Consider the following 21,852-nt stretch of genomic DNA (forward strand, 5'->3'; position numbering starts at 1 on the left):
TTAATAAATAAAAACAGTAACCAAGAAGTTAAAAGATTATTATAAATTATTAAGCTTTAGCATTTATAATAACTACTCAAATAAGTGAGACTTATTTCTTTCCTGATGTTTTAGTAAGTAAATACATACCTTGTTGTTTAAAAGGTATCAAATGAGTTGTACAGATTGAAAAAAAGGCCTATGTGTTAATCTATCTTGTAATTTTTGTTCACGTTTTTTTTTGGAAAAAATTATAAAACTGCAAGTTAGACTTAAAAAAAATTTATGATCTGACCAATGTCTATACTTCTTTTTCTTCCTGGATCATTAGAGAGACTAGTTCTTATGTCAAGTGGTGTAAATGTTTTCTTCTGATATTTACATATACTTCAAGGGTTTTTAGTTTTTCTTCAAAAACATTAAAATCCGATAAACATTTAATCCTTTGTGCTTTTCTTCTAAGGTGTTTCTAGCATTTTAAGAGTGTGCTCTAAGGATAGTTATTTTTATTTTTTTCTATAATGGGTTTTAATTTATGCCCTTGTATTTTATTTGCATTCTGAACCGGCATCTCAACAAAATTTTTATTAAGGTGACATAATAACAAAAGAGACTATTAAGATCTCACCGAAAGGTCTTTTTGATCTTGTTTTGAGATACATATGCTTTTATTTTGAGGATGTTTATCATCATGTTAAGAAGCCTAAAAAAATACAATTGTCATACTACATTGGAAGATCATTGCAAATATTCTGAGGAGAATCTTCACAAAAGAAGATGATCAATCTGAATCTGTGAGATCCAGGATTGTAAGACTTTTTTAGATGGACATTTTTTTGCAGTAAGTTTGTAGATATATATAGGTTTGTACCTTAGACCAATGTAAAAATATTAAATGTTAAAATTAGAGTCACCTTAAAGCATCATATAAATTACAATACAACCACAGTTTTCATTTTTAGATTAGAAGTCTGCAACTTTGGTCTGGGGGCTCCCTTAATATACAAACTTGATCTGTTTTTGGCGTGCAGTTGTTATTATTTTTGCTCCGAGCCCCCACCCTGACCGCCCTGGTAAATTCCACCTGGAACCGCCAGTGGTAAGTGAAGCTAAAACTTTATTGATCTCACATTGAAGGAATCTACCTCCGCATTTTAACCCATCCCCTTGGGGAGCAGTGGGCTGCCATTGTGCAGTGCCCAGGGAGCAGTGTGGGGTGAGGGTCTTGCTTAGGGACCCAGAGTGGGGGCTGTGGGGATTAAATCAGGTACTTGCACCCTTCCCAGAGCACAAGCGCACTGCTCTAACCCACAAGGCCAGCACTACCCTTTATTTATTTATTTAATCTTAACGTTCTTCATTTCTTCAATTAAAAGTAGCTTTTTTAATCCTTAAATGGAACATTTATGTCACTGTTTTTAGTGTGAAATTATGCTACTGCAATGAAAGATACATTTTCATGTAGAGCTCTTGTTTTTAAGGCTTTTATCTGCTGGTAAATTTGGAGACTGCAGATTCCTGGTTGTTCCACATTTTGTCCAGCAGGGGGCGCAGCAGCAGTGCAAATGTGGAAGGAAAGAATGAATCCAGGGAACTGAGTCAGCAGCTGCTGCTTTTCGGCTGCTTCCGTGGATCCGCTTCAGCTCCGTTAATGGTAAGCTTTTTATTTTTTTAACCAAACACTGGGGACGTGGGCTGCTTTAGCGTGAAGGCAGAGTCATATTTTGAAGAAAAGGAGAGGAGAAGAAGACCATCTCGATCTGCTGCGGTATCCCTCTAACATCCCTTCAGCTAAAACGCGCTACTTCTTAGTAAACTTTGGAAAACTCACAGCCTCTTTCTCTCCAGTTTCACCTCTTTACCTGCGGTTTAATGTTTTATAAAGTGTTAAAGTCGCTGCAGATATATCCAGAACCGGACCAGATGAAGTAAATAGACATTTTCTCATCTTCTTTGGGAGCTTTGATGAACAATAGGATTAAAACAGACAGTAAGTGGATCAGTCCCCCCCGGGCTCCATTTAATTTCATGGATAATCAACATTTGGCTCCTTCAGGCTGCCGTAGTTTTTAGGAAAAGTTAACTATTGGTCTGTGTGCTCCAGTTAATTTTCAACTGCCTTTGTATGTTATATACAATAGAACCTCGTATGTAACAAACTCATGATTGTTTAGTAACAGAAATATTTATCCAAGTATACAGTAATCTTATGGAGCTAGATGCCTTGGTTAACAAAAAGGAGAAAGATTTCATCTACCCTAAAATCTTCATCACTGAAGAGGGTGGACATTTTTTTTGTAAGATCCTTTAGCCCCTTGAACCCTACGGACCCACCGGCGGGTCCAGCTGCTACATGACCTCGTGGTTTTACCAAACCCCCAGTATTGATGTAAAAAACATATTTGGCACAGTTTGGTGACATTTATGGATAAATGTGCCAAAATGGCCTCTCCGCCTAAGAAATTTCTCACTAATACCATTCTAAAATAAATATGATTCATCTGATTGAGTCCAAATTTGGTATATTTTTACACAACATTTAGATTTGAAAGTCTGTACTACTTTTTTGTGCTATAAATAATATTTTGGTAGTGTTTTGCAATGTTTATTTCAAAGAAAATTTTGGCGAGGTTCAAAAAATGCAAAATATTTTGTATTTTGTCCCTAATATTTCAGGCAGGGTCAAAGCTACAATGGTGCTGACACCAGAAAACCATTCTATGACATCTTACCTTTACAGACGTACCAAAAGTTTCTTCTTAAATCTAATAGCTTTGAGGCTATAAGTTATTTACTTTTGTGTGTTTTTGTCAGGCAGAAATTTATTTATACCCCCTTAGGGTGTAAGAGGTTAGAAAAACAAATAAATTCAGCTGTATTTCTTTCTATTCTCTCTGCAAATGTTTTATACAATTTCTCTTTTGTTTGGTCTAAAATACTGGCATATTTGCTTTAACAGTAACCAAACTGAAATTATCCTATTTTTTTTTTAAATAAAATTTCAAAACTGTCTAATAAAAAAAGAAAAAAAAGGCAAATTTAACTGATGATCAATGCTGCAGGAGAAGACTATCTAAGGATGATGGCTAAAGATGAAAACAAAAGGTCACTATGAGAAGTGCAGCAAAAAAAGCTAAATGTAATCTTTGAGTCAGTAGGCACTTTTAACAGCAGTTTGATGATATAAGCCATGTGTGTTAAAGTGTTTGTTTTAACATCATTAGCGTAAACATTTTGGAGTTACCAAATGCCTATGTGAATTAAAAGGGAGCTCTGCATTGATTAAATGAGACAATTAAACCTAACACTGTTTTTTAAAGTGCATCTTGATGAAATTCTACCAGCAAACAAAATTTGCTTTCGCTTATATGCATTTGACACTTAAATAGACACATATACAGAATTTATACAGTTCATTTAAGTTGAAATGTCTTTTTTAGACCTGTTTATGAAGCTTAAGCATAAATTCAATCTGGACGACTCGAATCAGCTTCACCGGAACCTCCTGCGATGTCCTTCATTCAACTCCAGCCAATCAATTCACCAAAGCCAATCATCTTGCAAGATTCCCTTCATTTAGCTCCTGGCCCAGCTTCTCTCTCCGCTCCTGTCTCCTCAAACCCCAGTCAGCCTCGCCAGATAGCTGCATACATTGAGCCTGGTTCTGCTGGAAATTTCTTCCTCTTAAAAGGGAGTTTTCCTCTCCACTGTCGCTACATGCTTGCTAAATGTGAGGGATTGCAGAGGGTCAATTAGCCCTCGCAATCAGCTGATTTTCCTTCGATAGAAATATTTTGTTAAATATGACTGTTACCTGTATCGATAAATTGATTATTTTCTAATTGAAACTTTTCTCTATGTGAGTCTCTTCAGGTTATAAATGTGCTACAGCACTGATGCAACTGTGGTGTAAAAAAAAAATCTCTGAAATGCTTAATCTAACAGTATAGTTTTACATATGCTCAGGTAAAGATGCACTCACCTCAGCATGCTAAATGCTTTAAAGCTACAGTGTGTAATAATTACAGGGATATACAGTCAGAAATGTAATATATTATACATAACTGTTATTTATCATCATCTACGAGCTCAGCCTCTTAACCTTAATATTTGCGTTGCCTTAGAATTCGTTATTTATAATTACATAGTAGCGGGTCTCGCAGCCATGGAGGCAGACATCTTTGCGCTACGGCAGCGCAGAGCCAACAAACTAGCGATTGCGAGATCGCCCATTACGCTCGAAAGTAACTACGGCAAGTTGAGAGAGATGAACTGAGACGGTACTTAAATCTATACCCTACACAGACTAATGAAATATTATCTGTAAAATTATCTATGTAAACAAACCTCATCACTTGAGAAGGTAGGTGATGCGGACGTCGTGGAAGACATTTTGTCCCGTAACGCTCGCCGTACTGTTGGGGGGGGGGAGATGTTCATGTTGCTGCGGTCTGCAGTCTGGACGTTAGATGTCGCTGAAAATTACACACTGTAGCTTTAAACTAAAGCAAAACTAGTTTAAAAAAACAAAACAAAGCATGGTAACATGACATCCAAAAGTAAGGTACCACGCAGGTGTATTGGGATCACACCATTATCCCAGGAGACGAGCACTATTCACAGTGGGAGGTAAACAAAAACGATGCATGTACTTCAAACTCATGGCAGGAGTTCATGTTATACTGATTCTGCTGAATATTCTTTAAGGACACGCCATGTAACTTTTGGCCACTAGGGGCACTAGACCTGTAAATTCCCGTATTTTGCTTCTATAAACATTGAAAATAATTACAAAGATGTATAACTGTATACTAGGAGCAAAGTGTTAACTTAGCACTATAATAATTAAGTTAAGAAAAGACAATCCGTTTTAAATTTGGATTTGTGTTTCAGCCTGCGCCAAGGACTAAAATCCTTTCCAAGATCGACTCTTGTTTTTCCTCGTGCATTTTCCCTTTCATGTTTGCTTTTTTAAGCCTCCTCAGAAGGTTTAAACTTTTTCCTTGCCTCAGCCATGACCAGTAGTCGATCAGGTGGAGAAATAGTGGAGTAAAAGCCTTGGCTCCATGATGATATTGGAGCCTGTTGCTGTAAAGCAATACGTTCTTCCAGGTCACATGCCCTGATCAATGACGGTTTCATCTTCTCTCAACTTAAATAGTTGGTATTTCAAGAGAGGAGCCCCGATTGTAGCATTGATGGTGTTGAATGCTGTATATTGGACTGAGGAATCATTTAAAATTACTCATATAAGTCAACTCTTTAAGTCTGCAGTTTGCCTTTAAATCCCACATAAACTCACAATTTATGTATGCCTGCATACACGGCAAGAAAAAGGTTAAAAATTTTTGCTTTTTTCTTGTTCAGAAATAATTTTCCTCGAGGCTTCATGTCTCTCAGAGTTCCAACCATGAGCGTTTTCCCTCCAGTTCGACAGGACCGAGTCATTGCGCAGCTCCCTCAGGTAAAAAGGACAAGAAAGACTGTTAATAACTGTTGCTTTAAAAACATATTTGAAGGTCTCCATTATGTCTCTCTCTCCTCTTGTTCCAACAATTCAGGCTTTCAGAAAAGAAGCAGCTTTTCACATTACGGAAGACTTCAACAATAAAGTTAGGAGCGCCTGCCAGGAAAGGCGGACTGGCACTGTGGGGTGAGAACCAAAACCTCAACCCTTTCATATCTGTTTGACATCATTCTTTAGGCTGATTCTTCTCTTATTCTTCCTGGCAGATTTAAAATCTCCAAGGTCATCGTTGTTGGTGATCTGGCTGTGGGGAAAACCTGCCTGATTAATAGGTAAACTACCATCTTTTTAATATGTGAAGCATGCTACAGTGCAACTCTGGGAATAAATAACTTAGGAAGCTTGCATCAACATGTATGTAAAATGTCCAATCTGAGTCTGACCTGTTAAACTAATCCTGTGCTAGATGCTGGATTCCCTCTCCTAATAACCTTTAATGAATATTTTTGCCAAATCATAGTATATTTATAGCTGCATAATTTTCCATCGTGTTTTTTAACTGTTTAAAGTCCTGTTAATGGAAGGGGTGACCCTCCCCCACCGGTTTCTGCTCACTGCTGAATAGCAGGTGGAAGGCAGAAACTGAAGCAGAGAAGAAATGCAGTAGTCATTCCTCTACCACATTGTCAAAATATTAGGGAATGTATATAAATATTAGTAAATACTTATCTGACATTACAGTATTGTTATTGGCCCACATTTTTACATTGGTTTATCCCTAATTTTTGCAGCTGGTTGAATAGATGTTGCTTGGTAGAGTGGTGGTCTAGTGGTTGGCTTTGAGATGCGGTAAAATGGCCAGTTCAATTTTCAATAACTTATTATTAAACTTTTTAGAAAGAACGGACTGTTGTGACTCTGGTTCCCCTTCCCTTTGGTTTATGGTTTTTCATTCATCTTTAATGTATTTGTGCAAATGTTGTCATTGTTCTTAAATAAGTAGCTGATGTGTGAAGTTATAGTAATGTTACTGTAATTTACACACACTGTCAAAAGGAGCCAATTACAGAGACATAAATGTGTAACTTAACCAAAGACTACCACACCCTGCGACCAAAATGTCCAATACTCTAATGGCTTCTGTAATTAGGTGTTACCCACCATGAACCGGTGATCAGCAAAGAAAAACTGCCTTTTCTGTTTTAGATTTTGCAAGGATGCCTTCGATAAGAACTACAAGGCGACGATCGGTGTTGACTTTGAGATGGAGCGCTTTGAGGTGCTCGGCGTCCCTTTCAGCCTGCAGCTGTAAGTCTAACCTGTGTTTTTATTTCAGATAGGGTCCAGATGTGGTTTATGTTGCTCAATTTTTTCCCCCCTCCATTACAGTTGGGACACTGCAGGCCAAGAAAGGTTCAAGTGCATTGCTTCCACATACTACAGAGGAGCTCAGGGTTTGTCCTTCCTACATCCTCTCTAAATATAACAATAATTAACATGAAATATGTATCTAATTAATTAAAAAAAGACTATTTTTTTTACTTTTTTCTCAGTCGTGATCATTGTGTTTGACGTAAATGACATCGCCTCTTTAAGCCATGCTCGGTAGGTTCACAGATCAGCTGGATATTGTTGACCTCATGGTTCCTCTGTCTCCTTTAGTTGACTGTTTCTGTTATTGCAGGCAGTGGCTTGAGGACGCCTTAAAGGAGAACGACCCCACTAGTGTTCAGCTTTTCCTCGTTGGCACCAAAAAGGACATGAGTGTGAGTCCTCTGCTGTTTAATGCGGACATTTTATGTTCTTTTCACTGGAAATGAATGTGAATAACCTGGACCGACGCCACGCACAGAGAGGTTGTGTTCTTCTGGTTGAACCCTCAGGAATGTTTGGCCTCCTCATATAAAAACCCCAAAGCATTTTTGGTTAGAGCAGAAGTGATGGAGTATAGGAGTTTTATTTTTTAAGGAGCTGTTGCCTAATTTACAGAATGTTTCTCTATTATTTTGCTGCCAGTGATAAATTGTAATGTCTTTTAGAATTTTAAACCTGTAGAAATTTTCTGTCCCTCATTATATTATATAATTATTTGCACTTTTATTAAATAAAATATCAAGAAAAAAGCAAAATGAAAGCACACAGCTTTATACAGTCATAATTCATAAAGTTAGGATGTTGAAAAGCTTATTTATTTCTTGTAACTCAATTCACTAAAAACTCTTATTAAATAATAATCCCACAGATAATTATATTTACAAACCTTTTATTTATTTAAAATAATTCCTGGCCTAAAGCATATGAAAACACAGCATCTAAGATTAAAATATGACATGAAAAATGAGGACTTAAACTATGTTTAATACCTGCTTAAAGGTTTGATCTGGTAAATAAGCATGTTCCATTTTTTATATCCCTTATATATTTAAAAAGAAATGAAATAACCTTTAATATAAAATATTACCTGCATTTATCTGGATGTAGTTGGTGTGACGTCTCTCTGTTGTTTCTTTTAAACAGTCTCCTGCTCAATATTCCCGGATCGAGCAAGACGCTCTGAAACTTGCAAATGAGATTCATGCAGAGTACTGGGCTGTTTCCTCTCTGACAGGTGAGTCGGCAGATTAGAGTCCTGTTTAAATCAAAGATCTGAAACATCACCATCGTTGATACATCTTGTCAATCACTCCCTATATAAAAAAAAATAGATTTGCAGAATCATCCTCATTTGATTTCTTATTTAGTTTTTATGGTCAGAGAGAATAAAATTAAGATAAGCTCTCCAACGATTTCATAGTAGAGCTTTAAAGATATTGCTGAAACAAACAGACAATTTATGACATGTTTAAAATGTCCGTACGTTTGGGTTACATATTCATTCTTGTTATGAAATAAACTTTCTTATTATTGGTAGATTTGGAAAAGGATTTGTGTTGAACTTTTACCAATATCACACAGTACCTAAATACATGGGTGGACTTTTACTTCTTTAATTGAACAACTATAACTTAATGTTACTTTTATTTTTATATTTTCTTTAAAGTGTTGATAATGCAATATTGATTTAATGTAATTTTGCATTACAACCATGCAGCAGGACATACCAGGTGGTTCTGCAAACATGCTTATTTTTAACACAAATATCCTACATTTATTAGCTCCACAGCAGCACTGATTCATAGCTTGTAAAAACAAATCTCTGTGTGCCGATGTCAGAGGAAGAACCCTTTTGCAGCTAGCTCAGCATTCTGTAATGGAGATGGATGGAAACACTGATGTTTGTTCCAGGACATCTAGTTTGGGATTGATTTGAATGTTTGAACCATCAGCCAGTTCAAGCTCAGGTGATGCTGAGTAATATGGAGGCATCACACCATCCAGGTCAGAAGACAAGACAAGGCAAATTTATTTGTATAGCATAATTCAGTACAAAGACAATGCAAAGTGCTTTACATGATTAAAATATAGGAAAATGAAACAGAATCAAAGCAAGTAGGAAAAAATTAATAAAATTAAATTAAAAATGCAGAAACAAAAAAGAACATTAAAAACAGTTGGACTAAAGAAAATAAAAAAGTTGAGCTAATGATGTTTCAGTTGAACTGTTTAACTAGAACAGTCGAAGGCAATCATAAACAAATGTGTTTTTAGTCTTGATTTAAAGGAACTCAGGCTTTCCGCACCTTTACAGTTTTCTGGAAGTTTGCTCCAGATACGCGGAGCATAGGAACTAAATGCTGCTTCTCCATGTTTAGTTCTGGTTGTACGTATGCAGAGCAATCTGGAGCCAGAAGACCTGAGTGGTCTGGAGGGTTGATAAACTGATAGCAAGTCTGTGATGTATTTAGGTGCTAAGCCATTCAGGGATTTATAGACTAACAGAAGTATTTTAAAGTATATTCTCTGAGATACAGGGAGCCAGTGTAAGGACTTTAGAACTGGGGTGATGTGCTCTACTTTCTTAGTCTTACTGAGGACACGGGCAGCAGCGTTCTGGATCAGCTGCAGCTGTCTGATCCACTTTTTAGGCAGACCTGTGAAAACACAGTTGCAGTAATCAATTCGACTAAAAATAAACGCATGGATTAGTTTTTCTAGATCATACTGAGACATTAGTCCTTTAATCCTGGAAATGTTCTTCAGGTGACAGAAAGCCAACCTTGTAATTGTATTTAAATGCTTTTGGAGGTTTAAGTCTGAATCCAGCACTACACCTAGATTTCCATCCAGAGCGGACCTCTAGCCTACAGAGTCGGATTCTGAGCCGGAGGGTGACGGCCAATATCACCGCAGCAGCACTGGTAGAAAACACATGGCAGGGAAACACGGCTTGCTATGCCTGGTACAGATAGTGTAACAAGTTATTAGTTTATAAATATTAATATTATTAGTATATAATACTTTAAATAAACATGGTTTGCTAATAAATCCTCCACTGCTGTTAAATGATACTATATTCTTAAAAGTTTAGCTAGCAACTTCACCCATCCTTCACTACCAGGTTTGGCAGATCTACTGTTTCCAGCCCCAGAACAATGCGAAACCCCTCAATAAAAAAATAAACAAAAGAAACCTTGTGTTAATCTGAACCTTCTGTTAAAAGCACAGACTTAGCTAAAAACAATTAGCTCTGGATCATCGTCTGGGACAGCAGCAATCTATGATCTAAGCTCCACATCAGCCTTCATTCTTACCTTAACATCATCTCGGCTCAGATTTTAAACCCAACCTATCTCTCCAACTTCTGCACAAAGGCAACAAATCATGCAATATGCATCAGCAGTCATTTTTAGTAATCGTTTGGGATTTATGCAGACTATAAAGCATTAGTTTCTGCTCAGAATGTTAATTGATGTGAACATTTAGGTCTATTTCCTGTTTATATTTTGCATTCCTGCTAGCTGTACAGTCAGCATAACAGTTTGTCATTGTGACTGTAAAACATTATTAGTATAAATGCTAACAGTTTATCAGAATTTCATGTTTTATTCATAAGTCAGACACAAGTCAGAATAGAGAGTCTAGCCACAGTTGTGGTTTCCTTCCAGTCTCTGACAGAGCTCTGGCTGCTTTATTTATTTTTTTTTTTAGGGGAAAACGTCAAAGAGTTTTTCTTTCGAGTCGCTGCTTTGGCCTTTGAGACAAACGTTCTCGCTGAGTTGGAGAAAAGTGGATCGAGGCAGATTGGAGACGTTGTCAGTGAGTATCTGAACTGTCTCAAAAAGTAAAAGATAAGACGCACAGTTTGACTCTCCTCTCTGTTGTTGTTGCAGGAATTAACAGCACCTCAAGCAATCCGTACGCTACAACAAAGAAGAAACAGGGAAACTGCTGTCAGTGAGGCTAAGACAAAGGTTTTTACATTTTTGAGGCCCAAACGCACAGACTTGGATGAAGGCTTTTTTTTCCAGCAGTGGATGAATGGCTGCCATCCAGCTTGGTTTCTGTGGCCAGAGAGAGAGTGGCTGCATTTCATGCCCTGTTTACAGTCTCTTTTTTTTTTTTTTTTTTTTTTTTTTCCATGGCCAGAGGAAGTTTCCTGTAAGGGAAAAATGATGTTATTCATGGTGTTTCTCAGTTTTGGCTTGACTTTAACCCAGAATGATGGGTTATGCCGCCAAAATACCAAAGAGTCTGTAGATGCTTACTTTGCTTAGAACCTTGGTTTTACTGCCGTAGTTCTGCTTCTCAATCAATCCGTTTGTACATGTTTAACCCAAATATATCTAGTGTTGACTTTTCATCTAATTCTAAATCACCACTTCGACACCCCATCTCCTCTGTTTGACTTTTAGACTATCAACACTGAAACAAGGAAACAGACGTGAACAAAGTAGCGCCTATAAGGTGTTCAGAGCAGTTCCCTAAGGCCCGCTCTATTCCTATTATGAACTTATCTTGAGGTGTCTTATTATAAATGTATCTGAATGCAGCAGCAGCACAGTCTCATAGGTATTCGATGGGTGGAAACATTTCTGTTTTGCTGGTAATGTTACTGGGATCTGTCACACTAAAATGAAATCAAACCATCTATTGGTTATACCTACTTGCACACATAGAGCAATATAGACTGAATAGTTAATATTTCTGTTTACTGTGGGAGGAAACCAGAGGGAGAACGATCTCCATGAAACTTGTTTTAGATTTTTTTTTTCAGTGACTGTTTTTTCTCCTCTTAATCCAAGTTGCTCTGAACCTTAAATGATCAACTTTTAAATATTTTTTTTAAGTGGAGGTCTAAATAAAAAATGCACCAATTACTTTTCTTCCAAGATTATCGGTGTTGATCCTATTTAACCGACGAATGAATAAACTTTATATCTTACCATGTGAATGAAGGCTTCAGCTTTGATATAAACATTGTTTAAAAAGGGAAACAAAATAACACAGATATAAATCTACTTTTTTATTGTTTATTAATGAATAATAAAAAAATAACAGATATAGGGCACTGCATTGGATCTTAGATATCCGATATCAAATCACCAATATCAGATCCAGATGCAATCATTTCAAAATTTAAAACAACTTTAAAAATAATGATGTTTTGAAAAATGGAAATAGTTCTGTTTCCATAAAGTGCCTTAAATGTCCATTAAATTATGATGATGAGTTATTGTTTGGTAGGGATACAGATAATGCTGGCCTGTTTTCAGTTTCTTTTTGGAACCTTCTTAGAATGTTTAATTTTTAGAAATGCACAGCTAAATTTGTAATAATTGTGGTAATTTTATCTCATTTTTATTTTCATGCCTCCTCATAAAGGGAAAACTCATTAAAGGTTGGATCAGTATGAAATGATGTTGCTGCAAAACAAGTTATCCCGTTTTAAGACTTTTTAAACTTGTTTTCCAAGCATGGAGGTTGTTAAATGTCAAAGTTACATTATTAAAGCATTAGTGTGTCACAGCACAAAGGAGAGATGTATTGTGTATGTGAGCTGAGGGCTAAAACGTAATAATAATAAATTAATTTCTAGTGCAACATAAAGAGATATCAGGCATCATCATCATGCCTTTAACCATTTTCTCACGCCTCCATCTTAAGGAAAAATATTTCCAGGAAGCTTGATAGGTACTTACTTATTGTTTTTATTTAATCAGTGACTGAATTTGTTGTAGAGTTTTTATTTTGTCTTTGTGAGCATCAACTGTTTTGATTCAAGTGTCTGATTTTTATTTTTATTACACGAGAAATCCTGTGCTATTATTTTGGTTAGTAAAAAAATATCAAAACCTAAGTCATTTAATAATTACCTTAATGTATTTCTATGCAAATTAAAGTATTTGACATAAAGTTTATTTTCTCTTCATTAAGCTCTGAAAATCTTCTACTTGTTAAAGCTTTTCAAAATGTTCATATATTTTCCATCGACTTGAATCTGCAGATCTTCTGGGATGCAGTGGGAGAACTTGTAGTTTTCCTTGATCCACTTCCCTCCTTCCGTGTTCTCGATGGCCACAGCGGCTACACCTGCAGCAAACAGGAACACGTGTCCAAAATCAGCTCCGGAGCTTTTAATTAGCCACAGCATTAAAAAGGTGATTTTGCTGCCTGACCAACAACCGTGGCTCCCTGTTTCTCCACCAACTGGATGGCGGCCCTCATAGTGCCTCCTGTCTCTATCCACTGGTCCACCAGCAGAACCTTCATACCTGCAGCAGAACACAATCCTTAACTTTTAACAATGAACATCTTTATTCCAGATTATTTAGTGCAATTAAAATTAAACATATGCAAATTCCATTCAATATTTTGTGCTTGTGTCTTAAAGGGGGTATAAGGAAGTGATAATGACTAATCATACCCCTTCCTTGCCTTTAGTCCTTAACACTAACAAACTTTCTGATTCCTACTTATGAGTCCATACTGCTCCAAAAGTTCATTAAGTGAGCAATTTAATTAGCTTATGTACATGTATGACCACAACCCTTGCAAAAATATAAGTAACCATTGATGTGCACTGCTATCTTTGAGCCTTTTCCTTAAACAGCCTTGTTCTTTAATTCAACACTGATTTTATATCTCATAGAAATGGTTGTAAAGGAAATTATGACAAGGAATTTTATTCAATGTTTAGTTTTTCTGACTTATTTCTTTTTGTGACAATATTTTAAGTGAAAAGAAACAGAAGGTTGAAATTGGACGTTTATACAGACATGTAGCCCTTATTTTCTTCAAATTTATTTTTCTGAAGTTATATTGCGTGAAGAATACAATAGAGAACAGAAAATGTATATTTTACCCCAAGGTAATATTTCCATCCCAAATGTAAAGACATTTTTATATGGAATATTTCTGATTGTTATTTGAAAATAAAAACAATTAATGGCAATAATTAAATCCACTAGGTATTTTGTTAACACCAAGTGTACAAATAGAAAGCAGACATTAGATATCAAACAACCTTTTAAACCTCTACATATATATTATCATTTTACAGTTTCTCATTCTATTTCAGGAAGATACCATGTCCCATTTTTAATATTGATTTTTAGAAAATTCAAACCCTCAGTTTGAGAGCTTTTATTCCATTGGGGGGAAAGTTCTGCATTAAAAGATAACTGCCTTTAACTTTATTGGCACCCTTCCTGCTAAAGCTCTATGAAAAAACAATCTTTAATGCTGATATTTTAGGAAGTTTTGTTATGCAATGATGGTGGTCAGGGTGTTTTATCCAAAACATAGTTTATGAATACTTTACAAACTATGATCTATAGCTTTATAACTATTTTCTTCCTTTATTTTAAACCAAGGACAGTTAATATTAGTTTGATGTGACAAAAGCCCAATGTTCCAGTTTAAAGTTAAAGTTGCATTCAGCAAAATGTTTAGGGTTGTGATGGCAGGACAGAACAGACTTAGCTAGATGGATAGAAAATGTGTTGTTTCAATAGGGGACATGTTGCTTAGTGAGAATATTGTATTGGCCATATAAACTGGCCATTACAAAAACTTAAAATAAATCCAGCAAAAACTAAGAATCTCCTTTAGCATAACATCCTTTACAGTTCATGGCTTCTATACATATTACATAATCATGTATCATGATTATTTCATTCTGCAGGTGTATTAAATACTTAGTTTATAAAATGTTCCTATAAAAAAAAAAGTTTTATCAGTTTAAGAGCAGAAAAAAAATCTATTGCTTCAATGCATTTTTTTTAGAAACTAATTTCTTGTGTTACAAACTATTGTTTTGATCTAGCATGTAGAAATCAAATAAATAAATACTTTTGAGTGAATAAAAACAAAGTAAATGTTGTAAGAACTATATGCTGAAATCTGTGCCATATTATATCCAAACCCTGGAGAAACAGGAAGACATGTATAATTAAAGATACCTAGAATTTCTCATTAAGTTGGATAAGCAGCTAAGGAACAGTTGTCTTTCAGAAACTTTGAAAAAATAAAAATAAAAAAAACAAAGGAAATGCATTTGCTTATCCTGTATACAAGGGAAAAAAAATTCACTAGATTCACTAGACCAGGGGTCTTCAAAGTCTTCCAGGCCAAGGACCCCCAAACTTATGGTGAGATGGAGCGGGGACCCCCTAAATATATATAGTATGAAATTGTGTTATATCATTATTAAAGTATTTCTGATTCTGATTCCTGGTTGACAGGACAGGTGTTGTGAATGAAACGGTGCCCAGCTTGAAAGAGCTCCTGTGTGTCGTATTGAGATTGGATCCCAGTTTTCTTTTTTTCAAAAGAAATTCCTCTAATTTTTAAACCTGAATGCATTGTGTTTATTTGTGCTAATTCAGATTTTATAGAAAAATTTAATTTTAAGTTAAATTAAGTCAAAAATATATAAAATTCCAAAATTATGGAATCCTGGCCCCCTGGTGCATTTGGTCTAGAACCGCCACTAGCATTGATGACTGAAAAACATCTTCTGCCTCCATTTATCTGTTTACTACAGTGTGTTGAATTCATGTTAATGTGTATTTAAAGACAGTTCAATGAGTGGAAAAAATTGCATGGTGAATATTAAAAAAAAGTCTAATAAACCAAAACTTTCGTGACCCCCATGCAGTACCTCTGGGGACCCCCTAGGGGTCGCGGACCCCCTGTTGAAGACCTCTGCACTAGACAATTAGTAGAAATGCCCCAGCCAGTGAGGGCCAGTAGATTGATGGAGGGAAAATACCAAGGAAAGTAGAGAGAACAATAAGTACTTCAACTAACACTAGATGGCACTATGATGCAGAAAAGGTACAGGAAGTGATAAAGCACAACACTCTTTAGTTATGTGTCCCACTTACAGATTTTAGTAAAACTAATCCATTGGTAGTCAACAATCAGGTGATTTTAACATATATTTAACAGGTTTTTTTTTTTTTACTTTGTCAAAAAAGTATCTAGTGCTTAATAGATTGATTCCTTTTGGGTATTTATTAGTGCTTTGTCACCAAAACCATTTTTTATGTATATTTATTTTGTCTGTCACTGGGATCCTGTTCACATAACAGCCACCTAATGCTATTTATGTGATTTTGTTTGTTTTAATTCAGTCACGAAATAACTTTTAACGGACAGAACCTATTAAATAAAGATATTTAGGTCTTGCTTTGCCAGCTCAGTTAATGTTTCTCTTTGTTTTGGTGCATAACTTTTTAGAGGCCACTGATCATTTAATTCCATTCAACTGATGTTCATTTTTTACAAAACCATAAATGTCATCGGTTGATCTTTAAATAAGTTACCAAATTATGCAATTGGGACTCTTATGGTTTATATTCCTGAGGGAGTGGGAGGCTTACTTTAAACATTTTGTAACTGGAGGGAAAAGGTGATGATTAACCTGGTTTTAGCACATCCAGCCTTACTTCCATAGTCTTTTCTCTGCCTGTGTAGTCTGTGTAGTTTTGGTTTTCAGTCGCCACGCACAGATGACCCGCTTTACGAATCGCCAGGAAGCCTTTTCCAAGAGTTGCAGCAATAGATGCTCCTAAAAAAGGGCAGGAAATGTTCACATAAGCTGACAGAATAATGAATAAATGTAGCTAATCTTTACACCAAATAGTCCTACAATGTTTGGGAGACAAGTTTTGCATTTGCTACATCTAAATATAGCATTGTAACTTCAGGGGTCAGGTTTCGGATCTTACCCTGAAGCAGCAGCTCTGAATGAGATTTGTCTGAACTTTAGATGCTTCTTTTTCCCTCACTCAAGACAAATGACTTTGTTTTCTCACCAAGAATGAATCCCATGGCATCAATCCCAGCAACCAGGTCAATGGGGTCACTGTGAAACACACTCAGAAGGTCTTTGACACAGTCTGCCAGCGCCTGGATTAGGACCAAAACAGGGAAAAATTCACAACATGCACAGCTTTAAACTACTTATTACAACAACAGCTACAGATCACATGTCTCTTTTCTTTTATTGTACCTGTGAGTTGCAGTAGAGTCTGGAAGGGTCCAGCCAGGCAAACTCTGGTCCCTTTGTATTGGGGGCCATGAGTGAAAGGTACCATCCTTTCTGCCGATCTGCAGGAACAGCCAATACGTCCATTAGAAGTAGCTGCGGTAACGCAGTCTGTGCAGTCAGAGGGAAAGACTGAGGAAAACTAACGGGACGGGGAAGAAGACATTCGCCTATATCAGATTCCAGAGGGGTGGGTGGGACTGGACCCTGTATAGCTTCACTCTCCTGTTTGTGCTGGATTTCAAAGCAGCTAATCAATTCAAGGACTTGTTTACTTGTCTTTAAGGTTCACTGTGTAGATTCTTAACTTTCCAATGTTCTTTTTTTTCTCCCCCAAGTCCTAAAAGAAACACGGTTTGCAAGAGCTGCACTTTAAATTAGAAAAATTCCTCCATACATTGCTCCTATTTACAACATGTTTTGTCCCATAGAACTCCCAAACTTTAGGTTATTCTACTGTGATTATAGAGGACTCATAGTCCAGACAGAAATAATTAACTTATTGTCTTAACCTGTCCTTCCAATTTAACTGGGCTTGAGCTTCTTTCCTGAGATAATTGATTAAAATCTGCAACCCAGTACAGTCATGATCTTAAAGAATTGCATTAAAAGCTCATTCTACAAATCTTTGCTCAGAGACTGTTCAGAACAAAATTTAACTGTACTTTTATATGGCACTTTGTCTTATAATTTAAAATGTGATATAAAAGTCCTGTCACAGTCTGTCTTAACAGTTTGGCAACTCAGAAACTATTATTCATTAATTGGGTTTATCGTCAAAGGTATAGGGGAGGATTTTCGCGAATAGTTGAAAAGACCCGCCTTCTCCATAAAATTAACATGCACAACCCTGTACCTGCTCCCGAGAGGGAGCAGGTACAGGGTTTGTGCAGGTACATGGGCTTGTGCAAGAGCTTGCACAAGCCCATTTCTCCTCGTGCACGCTCTGTTTAAAAGTTGTTTGCATCGTTCATACAAGCTTACTTTCCAAAAGAACATTTTGCAATTTTTTCACTATGTCAATCTCACCACCGGTAGGTGAAAATGGGGACGAGCACGTAGGATGGCGTTACATAAACATAGCACCAGAATGATTGAAAATTAGGTGGACCACTTATTTGGATGATCCATCCGGAAATAGACCATCCTCCACTATACCTTTAATTCTTAGTTTGATATTCTTCAACTGTCAAAATTGAATATAAAAGCTTATATGTCTCAAACATTGTTGCTGAAATGGTGAAAAAAATACAGAAGGTCATTTTATGTAAAATAAAACAAAGAAAGAGTTTTCAGTTTGTGTGAGTGAGCTGTTGAACACTGAACTCTTTGTTTGGTTCCTGCTGTAAATCAAAAGGAAACCAGGATCCTGGGAGAATCAGCTCAATCAGGACTTTCGTGAGATTTGCTGATAAACAATTCTTTGTATTTTACTGGATGCCTGACTCATTACTTCAGCTTTAAAATTTAAAAAGCCAAAGATTCTCAGACACTAAAACAATTAAAGTCTTTTAGCTCCATCCAACTTTTACAGTATTAGTAACTAATATATTATTTTGCAAATTTGTGATGCTACAGCCACACATCTCAGGATGTTTATTGGGATTTTATGCTTTAGACCACCACAAAATAGTAAATAACCACAAAGGGGGAAAATATTTAGTTCCAAAGATTTTAAAGGTTGAGTATATTTCTATTTAATTTCCTTAACTATGATGCCCCTTGATAAAATCCATTGAAACTGGTTTTCTCTTAGAAGCCATAAATCCATGTTCTTTAAAGAGTTCCACATGGAGAGACTCACACAGACTGAAGCTGCAATTAGAAAAGCTTTTGATATGAATGAAATAAGTTCATTGGTGCTCGGGCCCTGGCATAAGAGTTTGATGCTGTGAATCGAAATTCACTAGGATGAGAAATCTAGGAAATAGATCAGTCTCCACCAGTCCCCCCCCCACCCCCCCACCCCCAGGGCGCAGACACTGGTGGTGGAATAAGCTACAGGATAAGAGGGACTGAGAATAGCCTGAGAGTGAGGGAGCAGATGGGGCACAGATGGGTAAGAGTTTGCTGGTGTGCAGGAGGGAAGCTAGGCCAGGAGCTAAATGAAAGATGATTGGCTTCAGAGGAGGTGCAGCCCCCATGATGACTGGCTGAAGCTTGAAGTGGGAATTCAGCAGGTGCTACAGGTGAAGCAGATGAGTATTCCTGATTGAATTTCTGCTTGAGCTTCATTAACAATACTTAGTAACATGAAGACAAAGGACCACAGCAGACAGGTCAGGGGAAAATGTTGTGGAGAACTTTTATTCAATTTAATTCAGTTAATTTCTATCACACCAATTCCTAACATTGGTCATCTCAAGGCACTTTACGGAGACAATTCAACCAGATCATACAGTCAGAATAGTTCAAAGGTTTCTATCTAAGGAAAACCAGCTGATTGCATCGACTCATTGACTCTCCAGGAATCCCTTACATCAAGCATGCATGAAGTGACAGTGGAAAGGAAATCCCCCTTTTAACAGGAAGAAATCTTCAGCAGAAGTTTAAAGCATTGGTTATAAAAAAAGATCCAAAGCTTAAAAAAAAAAAAAAAAAAAAAAAAAAAAAAAAAAGTGACCTGACTGTTAATCTGACAAAAAGAAGTCCAACTTAGATCAAAGGCTGCAGAAGGAGACCATCACTGGGAGAAGAAGATTAAAGACACATTGAAGTGGGAGTTCTGCAGAGATCAACATCAAAGGTGGGAGAATGACAACTATTGTTGCTTGAGGATCAGTTTCTGAAAAAGCTCAAGTAGAGTTCACGTTTACTGTGGCTGAAACCTGACCCTTTATCTAACTGTATCCAAGATATATCTCTCGGCTCTGAGTCTGAAAGGTGCTCACTGTTTTTACATAAACCAATATCTGAAATTTCATCCTAGTTTTTATTAAACAGAGGTCAAGCTGAGGGCTGAAGGCTCAGCCTGTGATTTTCCCACAGTCTAAGTCATGTGTGCCTTAAACCAAAATATGCTGTAAAATTGTGTCTATAGCAGAGTTACACACTCAATTCATACAAATGTGTAGAAAACTAATTAAAAAACATGAATCACGGAATATCTGTATTACATTATAGGGGCTGGTGGATGAAATACAATTTTACAGAAATACATTATTCTTATATGCATTTAAAATCTTACAATAAAATGTCTTCCATAGCTATAATTAGCATTGATGGTGTAACACAACATAGGAAAACCTGTGAACCACAAATAAAATACAATACATAAGTAAGGTGTGATACCTACTGTTTATGAGAAGATTGAGGTTTTATCCTTATGAAAGAAAGAAATGTTTACATATTGAAAGAGATAACAAACTAACTTTCAGCAGGTCTCACAAACGAAGGAGAAATTATGAGGAGGAAAACCACCTTTCAGAATATTTGAAGGTAGAAAACAGCTTCTGGTCAATTTATCGCCATGGAAGAGTTATATATATATTTAAATATATATATATATATATATATATATATATATATATATATATATATATATATATATATATATATATATATATATATATATATATATATATATATATATATATATATATATATACGTTTGTATGTATGATTGATATTTCTACCATCTCCACTAGATGTCCGTAGTGCTTAATGTCTAAACCTTTAAGTTGTGTTATCCATTGTGTGGAGAAAAAACGAAAAACGAAATTTCGCTTTGTGCAGCTCTCATGACATTTCCATTTCTTAAAGTGCAGCATTGATCAAATGTTGACACTTTTGGAGAAAAAAACATGAAGCGCATTGATATGGAAGTTCAGAGCATTAAATATATATGGTGCAATTTTGCAGCGTTTTGGTTTGTGTTGTCAGTGTGATGCAGAGTCTGAGACATGATTTAGAGTTTTTAGAGTTTATAGAGTTTTCTCAACTCTATAATTTAAACTGCACAAACTGATTTTACTAACAAGGAATGAGTTTAAGATCAAGCCAACAAGGATCTGCCAAATGTATGTACTAAGGGGGGAAATAACTGGACAGATGATGCTCTGACATGGAATATGGCGAAGACTGAACCAACTGGGTTCAATAAGACAAAAAAAAGAAGGAACAAAAAACCAAGTTACTTCTAAATTCCTCTAGAGGGCACTGTTCTGCCATCAATACGGTGTAAGCTTCTGACTAAAGAGTTCCAATTTATTATTATGATAATAATAATAATAATAATATTATCATATCGATAAAATTATGTTATCATTTTAAACCCACACATTCTCAGGCCTGAGATCATTTATTACCTCAATTTGAGGAAGAACAATATAATTTAAAAAACACTCCTTAAAATATGTTTATCTAATTTTCTGAAAAATTACAGGTAAGTCCATCTCAGTCATGTTTTCGTATGCTTCCTTGTATTTAGTATAGATTACCTCCACAGGAACAGATGGATTATCAGACTTGTTCTCCTGCCCCAAATTCGTCCCACACTGGGCACTTCAGTTCATGGGAAAGTTTTTTCATCATTTTTTTTTCTCCCACTCCTTCGAGATGTGATCGAATGTTGCCTCTGGTGATTTTACATCATTTTTCTCCGCCTTCCAGTAATCTGATTTCAGTGCCTTGTGTGGGTTGGATCTCCTCCTCCAGAGTCTCAGAATAAGACCAGCCATGTGACAAAACACTGGGCTCATTAGGAACCCAACCTGACATGAAGGTTGTTGTTTTTTTCTTGGAACATAAAGCGACTTGGCACCAAATACATAAAACTTTAACATGCATCATTTAAATTTAGACTTAGTTTTATAAAATAAGATACATACAAACAAGACATGATAACTATGATAAGAAAATATGAATTGAAGCTGCAATAGTATTCCTTCATGTTGAACTTTTTACTTTTAATAATGCTAAATTAGTCAGTTTTTCAGACTTTTTACAGATAATCTGAAATATTTGGTAAAAA

General features: G+C 36.1%; 2 protein-coding genes across 2 annotated transcripts; one reads left to right on the forward strand and one right to left on the reverse strand.

Moving 5' to 3' along the window:
* Positions 1 to 1,947: 1,947 nt before the first annotated feature.
* rab34a (RAB34, member RAS oncogene family a) lies at positions 1,948 to 12,739 on the forward strand. Its single transcript, XM_038303397.1, has 11 exons — positions 1,948 to 1,969; positions 5,347 to 5,443; positions 5,541 to 5,632; positions 5,713 to 5,778; positions 6,653 to 6,754; positions 6,836 to 6,900; positions 7,000 to 7,051; positions 7,131 to 7,212; positions 7,964 to 8,054; positions 10,535 to 10,642; positions 10,717 to 12,739. Exons 2-11 carry the CDS (start codon positions 5,369 to 5,371, stop codon positions 10,782 to 10,784), a joined length of 801 nt encoding a protein of 266 aa, XP_038159325.1. The 5' UTR covers positions 1,948 to 1,969; positions 5,347 to 5,368; the 3' UTR covers positions 10,785 to 12,739.
* zgc:174895 (uncharacterized protein LOC100126024 homolog) lies at positions 12,094 to 17,045 on the reverse strand. Its single transcript, XM_038303398.1, has 5 exons — positions 16,845 to 17,045; positions 16,648 to 16,741; positions 16,254 to 16,400; positions 13,003 to 13,098; positions 12,094 to 12,916 (listed from the first exon to the last, which is right to left on the reverse strand). The coding sequence occupies exons 1-5, from the start codon at positions 16,965 to 16,967 to the stop codon at positions 12,774 to 12,776; spliced, it is 603 nt and encodes a 200-aa protein (XP_038159326.1). The 5' UTR covers positions 16,968 to 17,045; the 3' UTR covers positions 12,094 to 12,773.
* Positions 17,046 to 21,852: the final 4,807 nt, after the last annotated feature.

Source organism: Cyprinodon tularosa, unplaced genomic scaffold, assembly GCF_016077235.1.
Source record: "Cyprinodon tularosa strain WSP-4 unplaced genomic scaffold, ASM1607723v1 ctg51, whole genome shotgun sequence".
NCBI lineage: Eukaryota > Metazoa > Chordata > Actinopteri > Cyprinodontiformes > Cyprinodontidae > Cyprinodon > Cyprinodon tularosa.